The following is a 19,536-nucleotide window of genomic DNA, read 5'->3' as shown; positions in this document are numbered from 1 at the left end:
CTACTACAGGGACTGTGAGGGTTAGGCTGACACCAAGCATCAAATGCCACTCCCTGTTCCAACACTGAGACCATTCCACAGCCCCTGAATGACAAGACAGGCCTTCAAACTCAAGACTACCTGACTAGGTAAGTAGCACTTTATACACACCACTTCTGAACTTTCTCGCCTACCTGCAGGGCAGGAATTTTTGTCATTTTCAAATGAGGACACTGAAGCTCAGAGAAGTGATGCTATTTCCTGATGGATAAGAGGTGATATATTTCAGTCCTCAGACCAACTCTGAAGTAGCAAGGCTGTAGTCTTACGAGTCAAACTTGGCTGGGCGTAGTGGCTCAAGCCTGTAATCCCAGCAATTTGGGAGACCGAGGCAGGTGGATCACCTGAGGTCAGGAGTTCGAGACCAGCCTGGCCAACATGGTGAAACCCCATCTCTACTAAAACTACAAAAATTAGCCGGGCGTGGTGGCATGTGCCTGTAATCCCAGCTACTCTGGAGGCTGAGGCAGGAGAATCGCTTGAACCCAGGAGGCAGAAGTTGCAGTGAGCCGAGATTGTGCCATTGCACTCCAGCCTGGGGGACAAGAGTGAGACTTCGTCTCAAAAAAAAAAAAAAAAAGGAATCAACCTTGAGCCAGGCATGGTGGCTCACGCCTGTAATCTCAGCACTTTGGGAAGCCGATGAAGTCAGGAGTTTGAGACCAGCCTGGGCAACATGCTAATACCCTGTCTCTACCAAAAATTTAAAAATTAGCTGGGTATGGTGGCTCATGCCTGTAATCCCAGCTATTTGGGAGGCTGAGGCACAAGGATGGAATGAACCTAGGAGGTGGAGCTTGCAGTGAGCCAGGACTGTGCCATTGCACTCCAGTCTGGAGTGCAAAAAAAAAAAAAAGAATCCATCTCAAAAAAAACCACAAAAAGAATAAATATGGGGCCTCATGACTGTATATTACTGGGCTTCTGACCTAGACTGAAAGATCAGGGAAGACTTTCCTGAAGAGAAAGTGAGTTATGATGGGCCCACTGTACCCCAGCCTGGGCAACATAATGAGGCTCTGTCTCAAGAAAAACATACAGAATAAAACCACAATAAAATACCACTACAGAACTATTAGAATGGCTAAGATTAAAAAGAGTGACCATGCCAAGTGTTGGCAAGGATGTGGAGGCACTGGAATGCTCACGCTGCTGGTGGGAATGTAAGATGGTACAACCACTATGGAAAGCAGTCTGGCAGCTTCTAAAAATTTCAGCATACACCCACCATGCCACTCGGCAATTCCATTCCATTCCCACATTATTTTTATTTAAAGGAAAGTCAAGTGGAATGATCCTTAAAGCACTTTTGCCTGATGAATAGATGAAATGTGGGTAGCAGCCCAACACTCCCTGGTCAGTCTTCACAGGGCATATGTGACCTCATGGCCCCCAGGAAATACGGCTCTTTCCACAAGTGCTAAGTCCACTCTCTCCACCAATCCTAAGATGTTAGTTCCACAGCACTGCCAGCATTGGGCTTTGTCTATTTCTTTCTTTCTTTGTCTTTTTTGAGAGGGGGTCTTGCTCTGTCATCCAGGCTGAAGTGCAGTGATGCAATTTTGGCTCACTGCAACCTCCGCTTCCCAGGCTCAAGAGATCATTCCACCTCAGCCTCCCGAGTACCTGGGACTACAGGTGCACACCACCATGCCTTGCTACTTTTTTGTATTTTTGGTAGAGACAGGGTTTCTCTGTGTTGTCCATACTGGCCTGGAACTCCTGAGCTCATGCGATCTGCCCACCTTGGCCTCCCAGAGTGTTGGGACCGCAAGCGTGAGCCACTGCTCCTGGAGTGGGCTTTATTTATTTCTATTTCTGTTTCCTTTTCCTGTGTGGTAAACAGATTGAAAACCATGCCTTATTTTGCAGGAAGAGATAGAAGGCTAGAAAGAGGAAGTAAATTGTTCAGGTCATAGTGAAACGATAGCAGGTCTAGAATATCAGCCTCTTTACTCAAAGCCCACAATTTCCAAATATCACAACTTCCTTTCTCTTTATATACTTTAGGGATTTTATTTATTTATTTATTTATTTATTATTTTTTGCCAAAATGGAACTCCAGGTCAAAGGACTTTGTTGGTCTAGTGTCAAATTGGCTTCCAAGGTGTTGATCTAATCCATGGGGCCACCAGCACTCAAGGATATAGGCGCACAGCAATGCCAGCCTCGTGTTGTAATCTTTTTATTCATTTTTGCTCCTCTGGTCAGTACATGAAGGCCTGTAAAGATCTTTCCTTTTATTTTTGAGATGGAGTCTCACTCTGTCGCCCAGGTTGGAGTGCAATGGCACACTCTCGGCTCACTGCAACCTCTGGCTCCAGGGTTCAAGCCATTCTCCTGCCCCAGCCGAGTAGCTGGGATTACAGGCACACGCCACCATGCCCGGCTAATTTTTGTATTTTTAGTAGAGACGGGGTTTCACCATGTTGACCAGGCTGCTCTCGAACTCCTGACCTCAGGTGATCCACCCGCTTCGGCCTCCCAAAGTGCTGGGATTACAGGCATGAGACACCACACCCAGCCAGGCCTATGAAAATCTTTAAGTGTAACTTTTCATTAAGTGCCGTAGATCCCTCCTCTTTATAATATAAAGTCCTGTAAACTGAATGCACATCAGTTTGCCATAGGAATAATTTGTCTTTGCTGGAACATGCTGGGTGCTTGGCAGATGAGGACATTGGAAGTGAACCACTGAGATGACTGATGAGCGTCCTCGGCAGGCTGTGGTGCAGGGGGAAGAGTGCAGGTTGTTTATAAGGCCTGGGTCGTGCCCCTGGCCACCATTTCCTGGCTTTGTGACTCCAGCTTTACTTCTCCTTCCCAGGGCTCGGTTTTCCTCTCCTTGAAGGGGATGAATGGAACCAGCTCTGGGTGCTGAGCTGCCTGGGTGTAAAGGCTTCCTGTAATGGGCAGAGGAGTGGATAGGAGGGCAGCAGGGGAGCTGGACCAAAAGCGTCATGTGATTTGCCGTGATCACAGAGGATTTTCTGGAAGTAGCTTGGGCACAATGTGTGCAAGGAGACAGAACGGTCTCGTGGTGGGGAATAGGACATTCACACGGCCTCCGTGGCTTACCTCACAGAGCAGTTGTTAATTAGCCAAGAATTGAGAAACAGGCATTAAAGGCCTTCTGAATGTGACACACGACACCCAGGTAGAAGAATATTGCCAGAAACCATTAAAACTACTCTAATCATAAAGTCCGAGTCAGACACATGCAGGTGGTGGACTACTTTACAAAAAAAGAAAAAAGAAACTGAAAGGCAGTTGGGGAGCACTCCTAGATTAAAGGGGAGTCCAGAGATGAGATGTAAACCAAGAGGTATCTGAGACAGGTCTCCATCAACTTAGAAGCTTATTTTGCCAAGGTTAAGGACTTAGAAAAAACCGTGCAATCATAGAAACAGTCTGTGGTCTGTGCCTTTTTCCAAAGATAATTTTGAGGCTTCAATATTTAGAGTGGAAAAGCTGGCTGGCGGTGAAAGAAGGAGGGTGTGATCGCATTACTGAATCCACATGGTGTAAGAGAAAGCAGGAGGTAGGGGAATAATCAATCACGTATTCATCTCACGCTCAGTAAATTGGCACGTTATGAAAGATAAGGTGAATATGGCCAGGCGTGGTGGCTCACACCTGTAATCCCAGCACTCTGAAAGGCTGAAGCGGGAGGATCTCGTGAGTCCAGGAATTTGAGACCAGCATGGACAACATGGCAAAACCCATCTCTACAAAAAAAACACAAAAATTAGCTGGGCGTGGTGGTGGGTGCCTGTAGTCCCAGCTACTCGGGAGGCTGAGGTGAGACGATGACTTGAGCCCAGGAGACAGAGGTTGCAGTGAGCCACGATTGTGCCACTGCACCCCAACCTGGGAGACAAAGTATGACACTGTCTCAAAAAAAATAAATAAGTAAAAATTTTTTTTAAAAAAGATAAGGTGAACATAGAGTAGCTACCTACGGAAATACTTAACCTTTTCTCTGTAGCTGTCTGCTTAGGAATAAAAGGAAAGGAAGTTTCTTGCATGACTCAGCTTCCAGTTTTTTTTTTCCTTCTGTCATAGTGTATTGGGGTCCTGAGTTTTTGCTTCTCTTTTATAAAGCCAACGCAGTGCAGTTCATGCTTGACCCTGGATGTTCTGATCAGAAAGCAAAAAAGCAATGAGGGATGTTATTGGGACAACAGAGGAAAACTGGAAATGGGCTTCCTATTAGACAACAGTGCATCCGTGTAAACTACACGGGTCTGATCCTGGTCTATGGTTACATAGGACAAAGTCTTTAAGAATAATCTATTTAGGCTGGGCATGGTGGCTCACACCTGTAATCCTAGCACTTTGGGAGGCCGAAGCGGGTGGATCACCTGAGGTCAAGAGCTCAGGACCAGCCTGGTCAACATGGTGAAACCCTGTCTCTACTATAAATACAAAAATTAGCCTGAGTGGTGGCAGGCGCCTGTAATCCCAGCTACTTGGGAGGCTGGGAGAGGAAAATTGCTTGAACCCGGTGCGGGGGAGGTTGCAGTGAGCAGAGATCACGCCACTTCGCTCCAGCCTGGGTGAGAGAGCGAAACTCCATCTAAAAAAAAAGGGAGCAAGAGAGAAAAAAAGAATAATCTATACTTTTTAAAAATTTTTTATTTATTTTTTTGTGATGGAGCCTGGCTCTGTCACCCAGGCTGGAGTACAGTGGTGTGATCTCAGCTCACTGCTGCAACCTCTACCACCAGCTTCAAGTGATTCTCCTGTCTCAGCCTCCCAAGTAGCTAGGATTACAGTTGTGTGTCACCATGTTCAGGTAATTTTTATATTTTTAGTAGAGATGGGGTTTCACCATGTTGGCCAGGCTGGTCTTGAACTCCTGACCTCAAGTGATCCTTCCAAAGTGCTGGGATTACAGGCGTGAGTCACCGTGCCCAGCCCCTTTAAGAATAATCTTAAGAAGGTTCTTGCTGAAGCACTTAGTGGTGAGAGTTATGACGTCTACTCCTTGTTTTTAAAATTTAAGAATATTTTAAAAGCATGTATCATTTGTGTATAAACAAATACAGTAAAATGTGAAGAGTGGGTGAATCCAGTGAAGGGGATACTTGTGTTTACTGTACTATCCTTGCAGCTTTTCTGCAGGTTTGAAATTTTTCTTTCTATTTTTTTGAGACGGAGTCTTACTCTGTCACCCAGGCTGGAGTGCAGTGGCGCAATCTCGGCTCACTGCAACCTCTGCCTCTTGGCCTCCGGAGTAGCTGGGACTACAGGTGCCTGCCACTACACCAGGCTAATTTTTGTATTTTTTTTTTTTAAGTAGAGATGGGGTTTCACCATGCTGTCCAGGTTGATTTCAAACTCCTGACTTCAATAGATCCACCCGACCTTGGCCTCCCAAAGTGCTAGGATTACTGGCGTGAGTCATCGCGCCCGGCCTGAAATTTTTCAAAATGAAAACACCGCAGGTCAGGAGTCTGAGACCAGCCTGAACAACATGGTGAAACCCTGTCTCTATTGAAAATACAAAAATTAGCTGGGCGTGGTGGCACACGCCTGTAATCCCAGCTACTCAGGAGGCTGAGGCAGGGGAATCTCTTGAACCCAGCAGGCAGAGGTTGCAGTGAGCTGAGATCATGCCACTGCACTCCAGCCTGGGTGACAGAACAAGACTCCGTCTTAAAAAAAAAAATTAGGGAATAAAAAGAAATAGAAAGCTGGTGGAATGCTTTGAAGTTAGGTAGGATAGGAGGTCCTTGACCCTCCCTGACCCTCCTGTGTGGACCAGACCCTCTGTGATGTCCTGTTCAAGAATTTGAGATTGAGAGACAGACGGGGACAGTCACAGCCCAGGTGATTAGTAGGACAGAGACAGAGGCAAGGGTCAGAGCTGGGGAAACCCCCAGGGGAAATACTCGTTTCTGATATCATGAAGAGAAGTCTCAGTGGGGAGAGTGTGTTTTCAAGAGTGTCTCCATGGAGGAAATATTTGTACTCAACAGGGCAGGCTTTATCTCCACGGAAAAAGCCCCACCCAGGTCCTACAGAGTCTGGCTTTGTCTTTGGTAGGTAAACATTGGAAGCAAATTCTGGCACTATCTGGGCTTCTCAAACTTGGGGAACACTCTGGCTGCTCAAGAAGGAGAAACAGTAGGGAACAAAAGGAAACAGAGAGCCCTTGGACTGCTTTGAGGACACATGGGATCAGAGGTTCTTGTCCCTCCCAACCCCTCTCTCCCTGCAAGCAGGGGGCTGAGGGGCCCAGACTTGATTCTAGCTTGACCACAGCTTGACTCAGAGGTCTTGGTCAAGCTCATTCCCTTCTCTCAGCTCCTGCATCCTCTTCTACAAGACCAAGACGAGGAAGGAATTTCTGTGATTGTTGCACCTAACAGCGAAGGAAAGAGAAGAAAAGAACAAGAAAACCCAGTACCGGCGGTGCTGCAGGCGAATGCCTTGGAGCTGTTAACTGGGGCGCTCTGTGGCATCAGTCATAACAGTTGTGTTTATCATTGTTATTACTCTGTTCGCGTTATGAAATTAAGTGACACGCATGCATCCAGGCATGGTGTAGTGGTTAGGAACTGGCCCCTGGAATCCAATGTGTCTCCAGCTCTGGAGTGGGTAAGGCATATCCTACCCACATCCCCTTGGCCAGCTGGTGTTGGCTGAAAACGTCTCACAGGTGCCCCTTCTCTAGAGAATTGCCCTTGAACAATGGGAGCCCCTTGCCACAGGGACAGCACCCTCTTCACCTCTTCAGCTCAGGAATAGACCTTGGCCGTTCCCCACCTCAGCCTTGCAAAGTGCTGGGATTACAGGTGTGAGCCACCACACCCAGGCCTGGCATCTCGTTCTAATTCTCACCTAAACCAAGTTGAATCTCACCTAAGCCAAGCTGGATCTCACCTCATGGCCTTTGCACCTGCTCCTGCCCTGCCTGGAAGGCTCTTTCTGCATGTCCTTCTAGGCCTGGCTCTTTTTTTTTCCATTCTGCTCACAGCTAAATGCCACCTCCTCAGGAAGGTCCTCACTGATTTCTTACCAGCCAAAGCAGCCGGTTCAGTTGCCTACTTTGACCTCACCAGGTTTTCACGCTCTGTCCAGCACCCTGAACCACCTAAGATTTTTCATGTTTGTGTGTTTGTTTAGAGTCTGTCCCGTCAGAGGCTGTGAGCATGACAAAAAGCAGTGGCCTCCTCCTTCTTGGCTTCTCTGTATCCCCAGCCACTAGCATGGTGTCTGGCACATATTCCAGCCTCAGTAAACATTTGTTGACTAAAGCAAGACCTTTTTAAAAAATTTAACTTTTATTTTAGTTCAGAAGTATGTGTGCAGGTTTGTTATTAGTATATGGGTAAACTTGTGTCGTGGGGGTTTGTTGTACAGATGAGTTCATCCCCCCAGGTATTAAGCCTAGTACCCAGTAGTTATTTTTCCTGATCCTCTCCCTCCTCCTTGTCCTCCCACCCTCCACCCTCTGATAGGCTTCAGTGTGTGTTGTTCCCCTCTAAGTGTCCATGTGTTCTCATCATTTAGCTTCCACTTACAAGTGAAGACATGTGGTATTTGGTTTTCTGTTCCTGTGTTAGTTTGCAAAGGACAATGGCCTCCAGCTCCATTCGTGTTCCTACCAAGAACATTATCTCATTCTTTTTATGGCTGCATAGTATTCCATGGTGTATATGTACCACATTCTCTTTATCCAATCTGCCATTGATGGGCATTTCGATTGATTCCACATCTTTGCTATTGTGAATAGTGCTGCAATGAACATACCTGTGCATGCATCTTCATAATAGACTGATTTATATTCCTTTGGGTGCATACCCAGTAAGGAGATTGCTGGGTCGAGTGGTATTTCTGCTTCTAGGTCTTTGAGGAATCGCCACACTGTCTTCCACAATGGATGAACTAATTTACACTTCCAGCAACAATGTCTAAGTGTTCCTTTTTCTCCCAGCGTGTGTAATTTTTGACTTTTTAATAATAGTCATTCTGACTGGTGTGAGGCTGTATTTCATTGTGGTTTTGATTTGTATTTCTCTAATAATCAGTGATGCTGAGCTTTTTTTCATATGATTATTGACCACATGTATGTTAAAGTAACACACTTAATTGAGTACCTATGACCCTGTTTGCCTCTTTGCCCACCCTTCCCTTCCCTCTTCCATCAGGAAAACTGCTTCAGGCCATGCACAATTCCAGGGCACCATTCACACAGTGACAACATGAATTGCTGCGGAGGGGGCAAGATTTCTAGGGTGCACGACCTGTACAAATGGAGTGAGGGCTCTGCTCTTGTCTTCTCCTTTTCATTCATTCATTCATTCATTCATTCATTCAATAAATATTGAGGCTGGGGCTTGGTGGCTCATGCCTATAGTTCCAGCACTTTGGGAGGCCAAGGAGGGAGGATAACATGAGCCCAGGAGTTCAAGACCAGCCTGGGCAACATAGTGAGACCCTGTCTCTACAAAAATTAGCCAGATATGGTGGTGCACGCCTGTAGTCCCAGTTACTCGGGAGGCTGAGGTGGGAGAGTTGCTTGAGTCCAGGAGATGGAGGCTGTAGTGAACTGCAGTGAGCTACAATTGCACCACTGTACTCCAGCATAGGTGAGAGCAAGATTGTTTCTAAAAAAAAAGAAAAAAACTTATTGGGCATGTACTATATGCCATGTAGGTGGTGGAGACATAGCAGGAGATCAAACACTTCCCTGTCTGTGTGGCAAATATTAAACTTGCAATAAACTTGCAAAGACAAATAAAGATAAAATCTATAGAGATGTCAAAAATTTTAAACATGTAATTGCAGGTCACATTCATTTCTCTTTCTCTGCTATTCCTGCTCTCGCCTTCCCTCTTCTGCTTCTCCTCTCTCCATCACTGACACCCCCAACGTCCCTCTGCAGTCACTGACAGATACCCCTGGTTCCTTCCTGTCTTCCTCCTCCCCAGTGTGTTACAGCTGGTTTGTACAGCCCTGGAAAGGCCAATGGTTAAATAGCTAGGGATTTCATCAGTCCGGTTGGCAAACTGTTGGTAGCTTAAAATCAGACATGCTTATGAGTATTTACACCAGAGAAATAGGCCAACACTACAAGGCAGGATTTGTGGGTATTGTTTTTCAGCACAACACTGCTCTCCCATCGCCTTCCAGCAAATAAATGTTGCATTTTTCAGATATATCCTAATTCTTTCGTAGATATTCAGTCTCTACTCCACCTCTGGCCAAGCCTTTCCTGGTAGTAGGAAGCTGGGGATTGAGTCCTATGTTGTACTGTGAAGGTAGAGAATAGAAGAGAAAACGAGAGAAAAGCATGAAAAGGAGAATCCAAAGAAAAGCAATATAGGAAGGAAAGAGAAAGAACAGAGAAGTGGGAAGCCAGTGGAGGGTAGAAACTAGGACCGGAAGACATGGGGACAAGCCGATGCCCACTGCACAACGTCCTCACAGGTAGTTGGGCCATTTCCCCATCTGGGGTACAGAGGTGGCAAGGGAGCCCATGAGAAATGAGGCAACTGCCTTCCCAAACTACTGGAGAAACAGGGTGGGGGTGGCGAACCACATAGCTGGGCTCAGGAGGAAAGAGGGCTGGGAGTCTGGACCGGGGGAACCTAGGGTCAAGATGCCACAGTTTCTAACTATGGAGGGTCTGGGGACCTGGACTCCTGGGTCTGAGGGAGGAAGCACTGGGGGCCTGGACTCCTGGATCTGAGGGAGGAAACACTGGGGGCCTGGACTCCTGGGTCTGAGGGAGGAGTGCCTGGGGACCTGGACTCCTGGGTCTGAGGGAGGAGGGCCTGGGGTCCTGTACTCCTGGGTCTGAGGGAGGAGTGCCTGGGGGCCTGGACTCCTGGGTCTGAGGGAGGAGGGACTGGGGGCCTGGACTCCTGGGTCTGAGAGAGGGAGGCCTGGGGCCTGGACCCTTGGGTCTGAGGGAGGAGGGACTGGGGGTCTGGACTCCTGGGTCTGAGGGAGGAGGGACTGGGGGTCTGGACTCCTGGGTCTGAGGGAGGAGGGGCTGAGGGGCTGGGGGTCATGGACTCTCCATCTGAGCGAGGAGGGGCTGGACGCCTGGACCCAAAGGTCTGAGGAAGAAAGGGGGTCCCTGATAGGCCGTTGGGGCCATTGAGACTTGCGGTGGGGCCCAGGCCTCCATTTAGCAAGGCCCTCCCCTCCCCACCCTTTTCTGGGCTGGCTGTTCAAGGGCTGGTATAAAGGACTTGTTTCCTGCTGAAAAAGCAGAAAGAGATTACCAGCCACAGAGCGGTCATGAGCCCGGTGTTACTGCTGGCCCTCCTGGGGGTCACCTTCCCACTGCCGGGTGAGTGACAACCCCAGCCTGGAGGAGATTCCCTGGAAGCGGGGCAAGGGAACCCTGCTGAGACGGATTTGCTCTTGCCACTCCAGGAGTGCAGGCGCTGTTCTGCCAATTTGCGACAATTCAGGATGTGTGGAATCTGTCCGACCTACCCCTGCAATGGACCCCTAAGAACACCAGCTGCGCCAGCGGCATGGGGTGCCAGGACACGTTGGTGCTCATTGAGAGTGGTGAGAAGGCCCTGGGGTGCAGAGACCCCGCCTTGTCCCCTCAGTCCCTCCATCCCTGTGCAGGGACTCGGGAGCCACCCCTCCGGGGGGATCGACTCCTAGGGTCCCGGTGATCCCCTTTCCAGCCTCTCAGCCTACGCCATGTAGCAGCGTCTCCCTCCAGGACCCTGGAGCCCTGACCTCCATCCTCGCTTGCCTCCCTCTCTCGGTCCAGGACCCCAGGTGAGCGTGGTGCTCTCCAAGGGCTGCACGGAGTCCAAGGACCAGGAGCCCCGCGTCACTGAGCACCGGATGGGCCCCGGCCTCTCCCTGGTCTCCTACACCTTCGTGTGCCGCCAGGAGGACTTCTGCAACAACCTCCTTACCTCCGCCCCGCTTTGGGCCCCGCAGCCCCCAGCAGGTGCCTGCGGGAGGAGAGGGAGGAGAGGGAGGGGCTGCCAGGAGGGGTTCAGCTGAGCACAGAGGGGCTGTTACGGAGTCCCTCCCACCCTCGCTCGCTATCCTGCCCCTCGCTCGCTCCATCCCTCCCCTGACTGCTCCCTGACCCTCGCCCCGCCCCCCTCCCCTTCCGTCCCTCCCCACGCACTCCGGATCCCTCCCACTGACCTCTGCCACCCGGGAATCCCCGCATCCCTCCTCTTCTAAGAGCAAACAGGACGGATTTCTGATATGAAATCCCCATTAACTGGGTCACCCTGCATTCTTTTTTTTATTCTGTTGCGTTTGGTTCAAGAAGTTCTCCCGCAGGGTTTTTGATATTTCCTCTTCCTGAGGGAGACTGAGCTGTAACTTTCCACTTTCCTTGGCTGGTGTTATAAAGAATCTAGGCAGATACTTTGCGCTTCTTTTATTGGAACAGCTTGTGAACACAGAAGTCTCCTGTTCTTGGAGGTTCAGTAGCACTTGCAGGTGAAGGCACTGGCTCGTTCCAGGGCACCCCCGGTTCCCTTGACCAAGGAGTGTGCTTCTGTGTCTCCCCTCCGAAGGCCAGACTTTGTTGAAAGGTTCAGACTTGGCCATGTCTGAGTCTACATTTGGCCTCAGCAGGCCCCTCCTCCACCCTGCCCACCTCCCACCCCCACTTGCCCCCCAAGAACCCCCCCTTTTATCTTTTTTTTGAGAAAGTGTCTCGCTGTGTCGACCAGGCTAGAGTGCAGTGGCGCAATCTCGGCTCACTGCAACCTCCGACTCCCGGGTGCAAGCGATTCTCCTGCGTCAGCCTCCCACGTAGCTGGGACTAGAGGAGCCCGCCACCACGCCCAGCTAATTTTTGTATTTTTAGTAGAGACAGGGTTTCACTACGTTGGCCAGGCTGGTCTTGAACTCCTGACCTCATGATCTGCCTGCCTCAGCCTCCCAAAGTGCTGGGATTACAGGTGTGAGCCATCACACCCAGCCAAGACCACTTTCTGTACCCAGCCCTGGTGCCTCTACCAAGACTTCCTGCTCTCTCCCTTCCTCTTTCATGGGTTACGCTTCTTTATTTTCCCACATCCAGATCCCATGATGGGAGCTGCAGAAGGCCCCTTTAGGAAGGCTGAGCAGTTGACTCCTGAGGCCAGCAAAAGTGGGGTGCAGAGAAGGTACCTGATCAAATCCAGTGCCCTCTCAGTGCCCCCTCACTCGGTCTGTCACTTCCCTAGGCGCAGGATCCTTGAGGTGCCCAGTCTGCTTGTCTATGGAAGGCTGTCTGGAGGGGACAACAGAAGAGATCTGCCCCAAGGGGACCACACATTGTTATAATGGCCTCCTCAGGCTCAGAGGAGGTAAGCCTGGGACATCGGGGTCCCTGCGGGGACTGAACAGGAAGGTCTGGGGACTGAGATCTTAGTCTTTGGGGAGCGAGGGTGAGCTGAGGCATGGCATGAGACCCAGAGGAGGGTGGGCCTGGCTTCCTGGAGCTATGCCTGCCTCTGAGGGTTGGGTGGTCCTCAAGGCAGCATCACTGACTCTCCCTCACTCCCCCTTTCTGCAGGAGGCATCTTCTCAAAGCTGAGAGTCCAGGGATGCATGCCCCAGCCGGGCTGCAACCTGCTCAATGGGACGCAGGAAATTGGGCCCTTGGGTATGACTGAGAACTGCAATACGAAAGGTGAGTCCCGCCCCTAGGCTGTGCCCTGCACCGCAGCCTCAGGGCACGATGACACATGGGGCATCCAGAGCCATCACACCAAAGCCAGCAGGAGGAAGGTCAAGGGTGCAGGGTGGGTTGCTTGGCATGTGGCTTTAGGCAACAGTGAGTGCTGGGGCCCCTGCTGGCTCTCAAGCTGCTGAGAGTGGTTGCTTCAATTTCTGTGTCTCCACACCCTTGGCCTTGGGTAACCCTAGGTGTCCCACTTCCCTAGGCCACCGTAGCCTCTCTACCACCCTCACCAGCCCCCGCCCCACCCATGGTGCTGGAGAGCCCCAGCAGCCTTGCCTGCACAGGAGAGAACATCAGAGAGAAAATCAAGGGCACTTCAGGTGTAACAGAGAAAGCAAGAGTTAAAGGAGGACACTGAGAGGGTCCCCACTTACCCATTTAGGTGCTGCTATGGAAGAGAGTGCCAGGGAATGTCTCCATAAGAAGGGCTCCAAAGCAACAGGAAGCCATGGTGGGGAGGTGGGGGTTTTCTAGGAATCCCAGCTTCCCTCCTAGGAGCAAAGTCCTCCCTGCCGGTGCCTCAGTTTCCTTGTCTGCCCACATCACACTAACCCTTAGAGCTTAGAAGAGAGAGTTGTGTGAGTTCTGCATACATTCCTCTGTGTATTTGGCTGTTTCTCCCTAGCTGGGCTGGGAGCCCGAGGCCAGGGGCTTGGTACCACTGGCACCAGGGTTTCCAGCCTTGGGTAGCTCAGGAGCCAGCTCAGGAAGGGCACTAGGAGGTGTTTGTTCAAGTGAGGACACGGAGGGCTCACTTGAGCAAAGCTCCCTCATGAGTCAGACCCTGTTTCTACCTGAAGAGCCTCCAGGACTAGGAGGGGGAGGTGCTACAGACACAGATGGTCACAGCTTGAGGTGATCAGGGCTGTGGCAAACGGGGATGTGGGGACTGGGGCAGCTCAGAGGAGGAAGATACTGATGTTGTTGGGGTAGAGAGTCAAGGAGGGCTTTACAGAGGAGGTGGCCTGTGAACTGTGTGTTAAAGATGACCTACAGCTTATTGGTAGAAGAGGAAGAGGACATTGGTGGCAGAGGGAACAGTGTGTAGCAGCTGTATAGGCCTAGAGGTGGGAGTGAGGCTGCTGTTTTCAAGAAGAGTCCCTCCCTCTACCTGAGAAGGACTCATCAAGATGAAGGGGTACAGCTGGGATTGGGGGTGATTAGAAGTTTTCCAGGTGGACAAGGTGGGTGTGGGGTCGAAGAGGGAGCGGCTCCAAGCCAAAAGCACTGCAGGTGTGAGGCTGAGGAGCAAATGAACTGGCATGGCTTCAGAATGGATACCGGTGGGGGAGGAAGAGCTAAGTGGGGAACCTGGTGGTCGCTCAAGTACCTGAAAACCCAGGCTGAGGGGTGGACCCTCTCCTGAAGGCAGGGGAGCCATGGAAGATTGTGGAGCACGGAGGGCAGGGTCTGACCATTTATCTTTCCTTTTGACTGATGCTGGTGTTAAGGATCTGGCCCTGGTCTCTGGGACCAGATGACATGATAACCCAGAAGGTATTTCAGAAACAAATCAGACGCCACATGCCACACACACAGCCCACAATAAGCACAGCAGACACGAATGCATCACACCATGCCACATACACACCACACATCACATACCACACACACACTCCCCCATACCCCTGACATACCACATATGGAACACAAATCACACACAGAGCACACAATATGCACAACACACACAAATGCATCACACAACTGCACAATTACTACGTGTACATGTAGTGTGTATGCCACATACACACTACACGTCAGGCACCACACACACTCTCCCTCTCAACATATCGGACTGCAATACATACCACACACAACACACAATACACACAAAACACCTGGCATGCCACACACACCACATGCAAACAAAACACAGATACACAGAACACACACCACACCAAACACACAAAACAAACACATACCACATATATCACACGCAGTATGTCTACACGTGTACACACCACACAAACATACCATGAACACACCACGCACCCCATACAACCACACCCCCCACGTGTGTACTACACACACACAGCACACACACCTGCACACAGCACGCATGCTCCCCCACACCCCATGCGCACACACTACACGAACACACCACATAAAACACAGCTACTATGCACAAATCAGTGCTGTTCATGGAGATTCATATTCTTTTTTTTTTTTTTTTTTTTTTTTGGGAGACGGGGTCTCCCCCCTTTGTCCCGGGGGGGGGGCGGAGGGGCGCAATCTCGGCTCACTGCAAGCGCCGCCTCCCGGGTTCACGCCATTCTCCTGCCTCAGCCTCTCCGAGTAGCTGGGACTACAGGCGCCCGCCACCACGCCTGGCTAATTTTTTTGTATTTTTAGTAGAGACGGGTTTTCACCGTGGTCTCAATCTCCTGACCTCGTGATCCGCCCGCCTCGGCCTCCCAAAGTGCTGGGATTACAAGCGGGAGCCACCGCGCCCGGCCGGAGATTCATATTCTGCTTCCAACACTGGAGCCAGATCTTGGAGGATGTTTTGCCTTCCCCGGTGAAGTGCAGTTCAGCAGTTTAGCAGACAGTGAGCATCACAAGACCAGGCATCAGAAACTGGTGGAACAACAAGACGTTGGGGACCAAGTGCAGGAGAGAAGAGGCTTCAGGGTGATGGAACCGCTTATAAGAAGCCACAGCAGTGGGAGGGCTGGGTGCAAGGATGCAGGTTACTAAAAGGGGCCATGGCAGCAGCCCCTTGTGAAGAACCAAGGGGCCCGGGCAGCTAAGGCCCTGGCTGCCCCTAGAGGAGCTGGGCAGCGGTCCCAGTGAGAGAGCAGGGAAGAGCCTGCGTCTGAGGGACACGTGGGTCCCGGGCCCTGCTCTGCTGCTGAAACAGCATTCCAGCCTCAGCTTCACTTCACTTCACTTCACTTCACTTCAAAAGTCCATATCTCATGGAGCCTCTTTCCCTGGATTTGGGGAAGAGGAGGGGATGGTTGCAGACATGGGGCGGAAGCAGATGCAAAGGCCATGGGGTGGGTGAGTGCCTGCCAGAAGCACCTGTGCAGAGCAGAGTGCTGGAGGGAGCGGAGTAGGACACCTGCATGGAGCAGGGAGGCGGCCGCCTCTTATCAGGCCTCCCAGGCCATTGGAAGGGCTTAGAATTTTATTCTCCAGAATGGGGACCTCCTGGAGTCTTCAGAGCAGAGGAGTGACATGAACTGACTTAGGTTTACCCAGCCTCCCTCTGCCTGCTGGGTGAAGAATGGAGCGGGAGGAACAGTGACAGGCGGGCGCAGGGAGAGCCCCAGGAGTCAGGTGGGAGCCAAGGGGGGCTTGGAAGCAGCAGAGGTGGTGACGTGGGGTTGGGTTTTGAAGATTTTCTGCAGCTCAAGCCAGTAGGATTTCTTGAGGAACACAACGTGGGAGAGAAAGGGAGTAGTCCAGGACAGCACCAATCAGCCAGGCCGGCAGAAACGAGCCGCCACAGGCATAAGTAGGGGAGATGGGAGCGGAGAGAGAAGGGTGGGAGAAGGGAGCAGGAGCCATGATTTTGATTTTGTCATCTGTGAAGTATGCAAATGAGCAGCCCTCCAGGGTGGCATCCGTTCTGCAGGTCGCATGTGTTGGTGGAAGCTGGGGGCTCAGCCTAAGAGTCCCTGCATCATGGGACCGATCCCCCCTGCTCTGTGATGGCCACGAGGGAAGGCCGGGGGCTGTGGTTTCACACTAGAGCCTTGAGGGCCTCGGGGCCAAGGTAGCCGAGGATGGTCATCAGTACCTGTCTCCCTCCTGCTCCCAACCCCGACCCTGAGGGTCCAGAGTCCCTGGGTTCCCAGCCTACCTCTGCCGCTCACAGGCTGTGTGGCATGGGCAGCTACTGAGCAATCCTGCCTGTTTCCCTTGTTGCAAATGAGGGTGTTGATTGTGATGACACCACCTACTGTTGGGGTGCTGTGGGGAAATGAGGCATCCTAGATAAGCTGAGTTCCCTGGGACCTGAGATGGGTGGATCCGTGGGAAGCAATGACGTCAGCCAGGTGCAGAGGCAGTGCTCAGCGGCAGTGCTCAGCCCATCCCGGCCCTTCGCATCTTTTGTTTGGAGCATAGGGCTTTGCAACTGAAAGGTATGAGAAAGGTCTCAGGCTGTCTTCCTTATTATTGAAATGAGGACCTTAAAGCTCAGATGGGGAAGCAGAGATGGGCAGAGGATAAGGAAGAGCTTCCATTGCTCTCACAGCTGAAGCAAGGAACGGCCGTTCCCACAGGGCTGCGAGAGGACGTCCCTGCGGGTGTTCAAGCAGAAACAGGGAACGATGCAGGTGGGGTTTGGACTCCCAAGTCCCTTCTGAATCCGTGGTTGAGGGACTCCGTGGCCAGGTTACCTGGAGTGTGACTCAAGAGCAAGATCACCTTCCCTAGCCCAGGACGTGGAGGGACAGACATGGTGGGTTCCTGGCTTACACAGACCCTGGGTTTCCTCTCCCCAGATTTTCTGACCTGTCATCAGGGGACCACCGTGGAGACGCAGAGAAACTCGGCTCAAAAACCCACTGATTGGACCACATCTAATACCAAGATGTGCGAGGCGGGGCAGGTGTGTCAGGAGACGCTGCTGCTCGTTGATGGAGGTGCGTGGACAGAGGTAGAAGATGAACACCTGTCCCAAGTCCCTGGCAGCTCCCTCCACCCCACTGGATTCTTTCCCCTGAATTTCCTGCTCAGCTCCCTTCACATCTACAATTTTCAATCCAACTCTTCTTCTCTCTACATCTTGGGTTCCCCTTACGAAAACTGGGGGTGAAGCAGTGGGAATGACAGTGTCTGCCTTTCTGGGTAGGGGTGATGATGTATGCGGTAATCCCTGCCCAGGGTGGTGAACCGTGCCAACACCGAGGAATCTCATTGGCTTCATACATTCTGGAAATATTTACCCAGCATTTGTTTTAGGCGCTGCAGATCCAATCCCATCTGTATTCCTGCAGCTTTATATGCCTTGAGAAACAGGAAACAAACAAACAAAAAGCAGCAAAGTACAGGGAATGGAGATCCCAGCTCTGGAGAGAAATCTGGCAAGGAAAAGGAGATAGGAAAAGTGAGGTGAAGGCTGCAATTTTAAGCTCAGTGCTCAGGGGAGACTCAGGGAGAAGGTGATGTTTGAGCGAGAACTGGGAGGAGGCAGAACTTCCGGGAGGACCCAGGCCCCGGCGTCCGGCTTTCCCCACACTAAACATGACCCATGCAGTTGTGATCAGGGCATTCACCCTCTGCCTGGGGGTTATTGTGAAGGGCAGGGAGTCCAGCTCTGGAGCCCCTGCTGCCCTAGGAGCTGCCCAGTCCCCAGCCCAGCTTTCCCTCTCACCCTCAGGACTCACATCAACCCTGGTGGGGACCAAAGGCTGCAGCACTGTTGGGGCTCAAAATTCCCAGAAGACCACCATCCACTCAGCCCCTCCCGGGGTGCTTGTGGCCTCCTATACCCACTTCTGCTCCTCGAACCTGTGCAATAATGCCAGCAGCAGCAGCGTCCTGCTGAACTCCCTCCCTCCTCAAGGTATGGGATCCAGGACGGTGGAGAAATGAGGCCCAGACACACAGAGACTCTAGCCCAAGGTGGGCAGCTGCTCTGAGCACAAAGTCATGTACCCCCGTCTTCCCTCTGCTCCCCAGCTGCCCCTATCCCAGGAGACCGGCAGTGTCCTACCTGTGTGCAGCTCTTTGGAACCTGCTCAAGTGACTCCCCCCGAATGACCTGCCCCAGGGGCGCCACTCATTGTTATGATGGGTACATTCATCTCTCAGGAGGTGAGTGCTGCAAGCGGGACCCCAAGGATGAAGGCGCTGGTGGGCCTGGGCTCCTGGGACTGAGGGAAGAGGAAGCTGGGGCTCTGGGCTCTTGGGTTTCAGGGAGGAGGGGCTGGGCCTGGACTCCTGGTCTGAGGGAGGAGGGGCTGGGGGCCTGGGCTCCTGGGTTTGAGGGAGGAGGGGTGGGGGCCTGGACTTCTGGGTCTGAGGAGCTCGGGCTGCGGCTCTGGGCTCCTTGGTCTGAGGGAGGAGTGGCTGGGGGCCTGGACTCCTAGGTCTAAGGGAGGAGGGCCTAGGGGTCTAGCCTCCTGGATCTGAGGGAGAGAGGACTGGGGGCCTGGACTCCTGGGTCTGAGGCAGGAGGGGCTGGGGGTCTGGGCTCCTGGGTTTGAGGGAGGAGGGGCTGGGGGCCTGGACTCCTGGGTTTACAAATTTGGCTGGGCTGTACTCTGTGTCCTTTCTGACTTGGTCTTCTCCCTCTAGGTGGGCTGACCACCACAATGAGCATTCAGGGCTGCGTGGCCCAACCTTCCAGCTCCTTGTTGAACCACACCAGACAAATCGGGATCTTCTCTGTGCGTGAGAAGGGTGATGAGCCGCCTCCTGCCCCTCAGCCTGAGGGAGGTGGGGCTGGGGGCCTGGAGTCTCTCACGTGGTGGGTTGGGCTAGCACTGGCCCTGGCACTCTGGTGGGGGGCGGTTTGCCCTTCCTGCTAACTGTGGGCGGCAAGCCATCCAGGTACCAAGGCAAGAGACCGAGTGCACGAGCTGTTCCAGTATAATAAAATATATAAAACAACAAGAGTTATACTAGATCTTGATCATAGACATGATTATATATGAATATAATTAATCATTAGTAGTACTTATTCTTTATTCCAATATTATAATAATCCTTGCTCTATAATCATAACCTAGGAAAAACCAGGCTATAAAGAGATAGGAGGTGAGGGGACATAGTGAGAAGTGACCAGAAGACAAGAGTGCGAGCCTTCTGTTATGCCCGGACAGGGCCACCAGAGGGCTCCTTGGTCTAGTGATAATGCC

General features: G+C 51.7%; 1 protein-coding gene across 2 annotated transcripts; it reads left to right on the top strand.

Moving 5' to 3' along the window:
- The first annotated feature begins 62 nt into the window (after positions 1–62).
- CD177 (CD177 molecule) lies at positions 63–19,280 on the top strand. 2 transcript variants are annotated; one of them, XM_032172731.2, is made up of 9 exons: positions 63–128; positions 10,438–10,578; positions 10,793–10,978; positions 12,222–12,344; positions 12,554–12,670; positions 17,176–17,316; positions 18,054–18,239; positions 18,356–18,490; positions 18,974–19,280. In XM_032172731.2, the coding sequence occupies exons 2-9, from the start codon at positions 10,542–10,544 to the stop codon at positions 19,204–19,206; spliced, it is 1,158 nt and encodes a 385-aa protein (XP_032028622.1). In that variant the 5' UTR covers positions 63–128; positions 10,438–10,541; the 3' UTR covers positions 19,207–19,280. The 2 variants fall into 2 exon arrangements, with proteins under 2 accessions (XP_032028622.1, XP_032028621.1); XM_032172730.2 differs by lacking the exon at positions 63–128 and adding an exon at positions 10,297–10,351.
- Positions 19,281–19,536: the final 256 nt, after the last annotated feature.

This window comes from Hylobates moloch, unplaced genomic scaffold (genome assembly GCF_009828535.3).
Source record: "Hylobates moloch isolate HMO894 unplaced genomic scaffold, HMol_V3 SCAFFOLD_13, whole genome shotgun sequence".
Lineage (NCBI taxonomy): Eukaryota > Metazoa > Chordata > Mammalia > Primates > Hylobatidae > Hylobates > Hylobates moloch.
This window is presented reverse-complemented; position numbering and strand designations above follow the sequence as displayed.

Coding starts and splice junctions, on each gene's coding strand:
- CD177 (XM_032172730.2), top strand. CDS start 10,300: ATGAGCCCGGTGTTACTGCTGGCCCTCCTGGGGGTCACCTTCCCACTG. Junction 10,579..10,792: donor GTTGGTGCTCATTGAGAGTG/GTGAGAAGGCCC, acceptor CTCTCGGTCCAG/GACCCCAGGTGAGCGTGGTG. Junction 18,491..18,973: donor GTACATTCATCTCTCAGGAG/GTGAGTGCTGCA, acceptor TTCTCCCTCTAG/GTGGGCTGACCACCACAATG.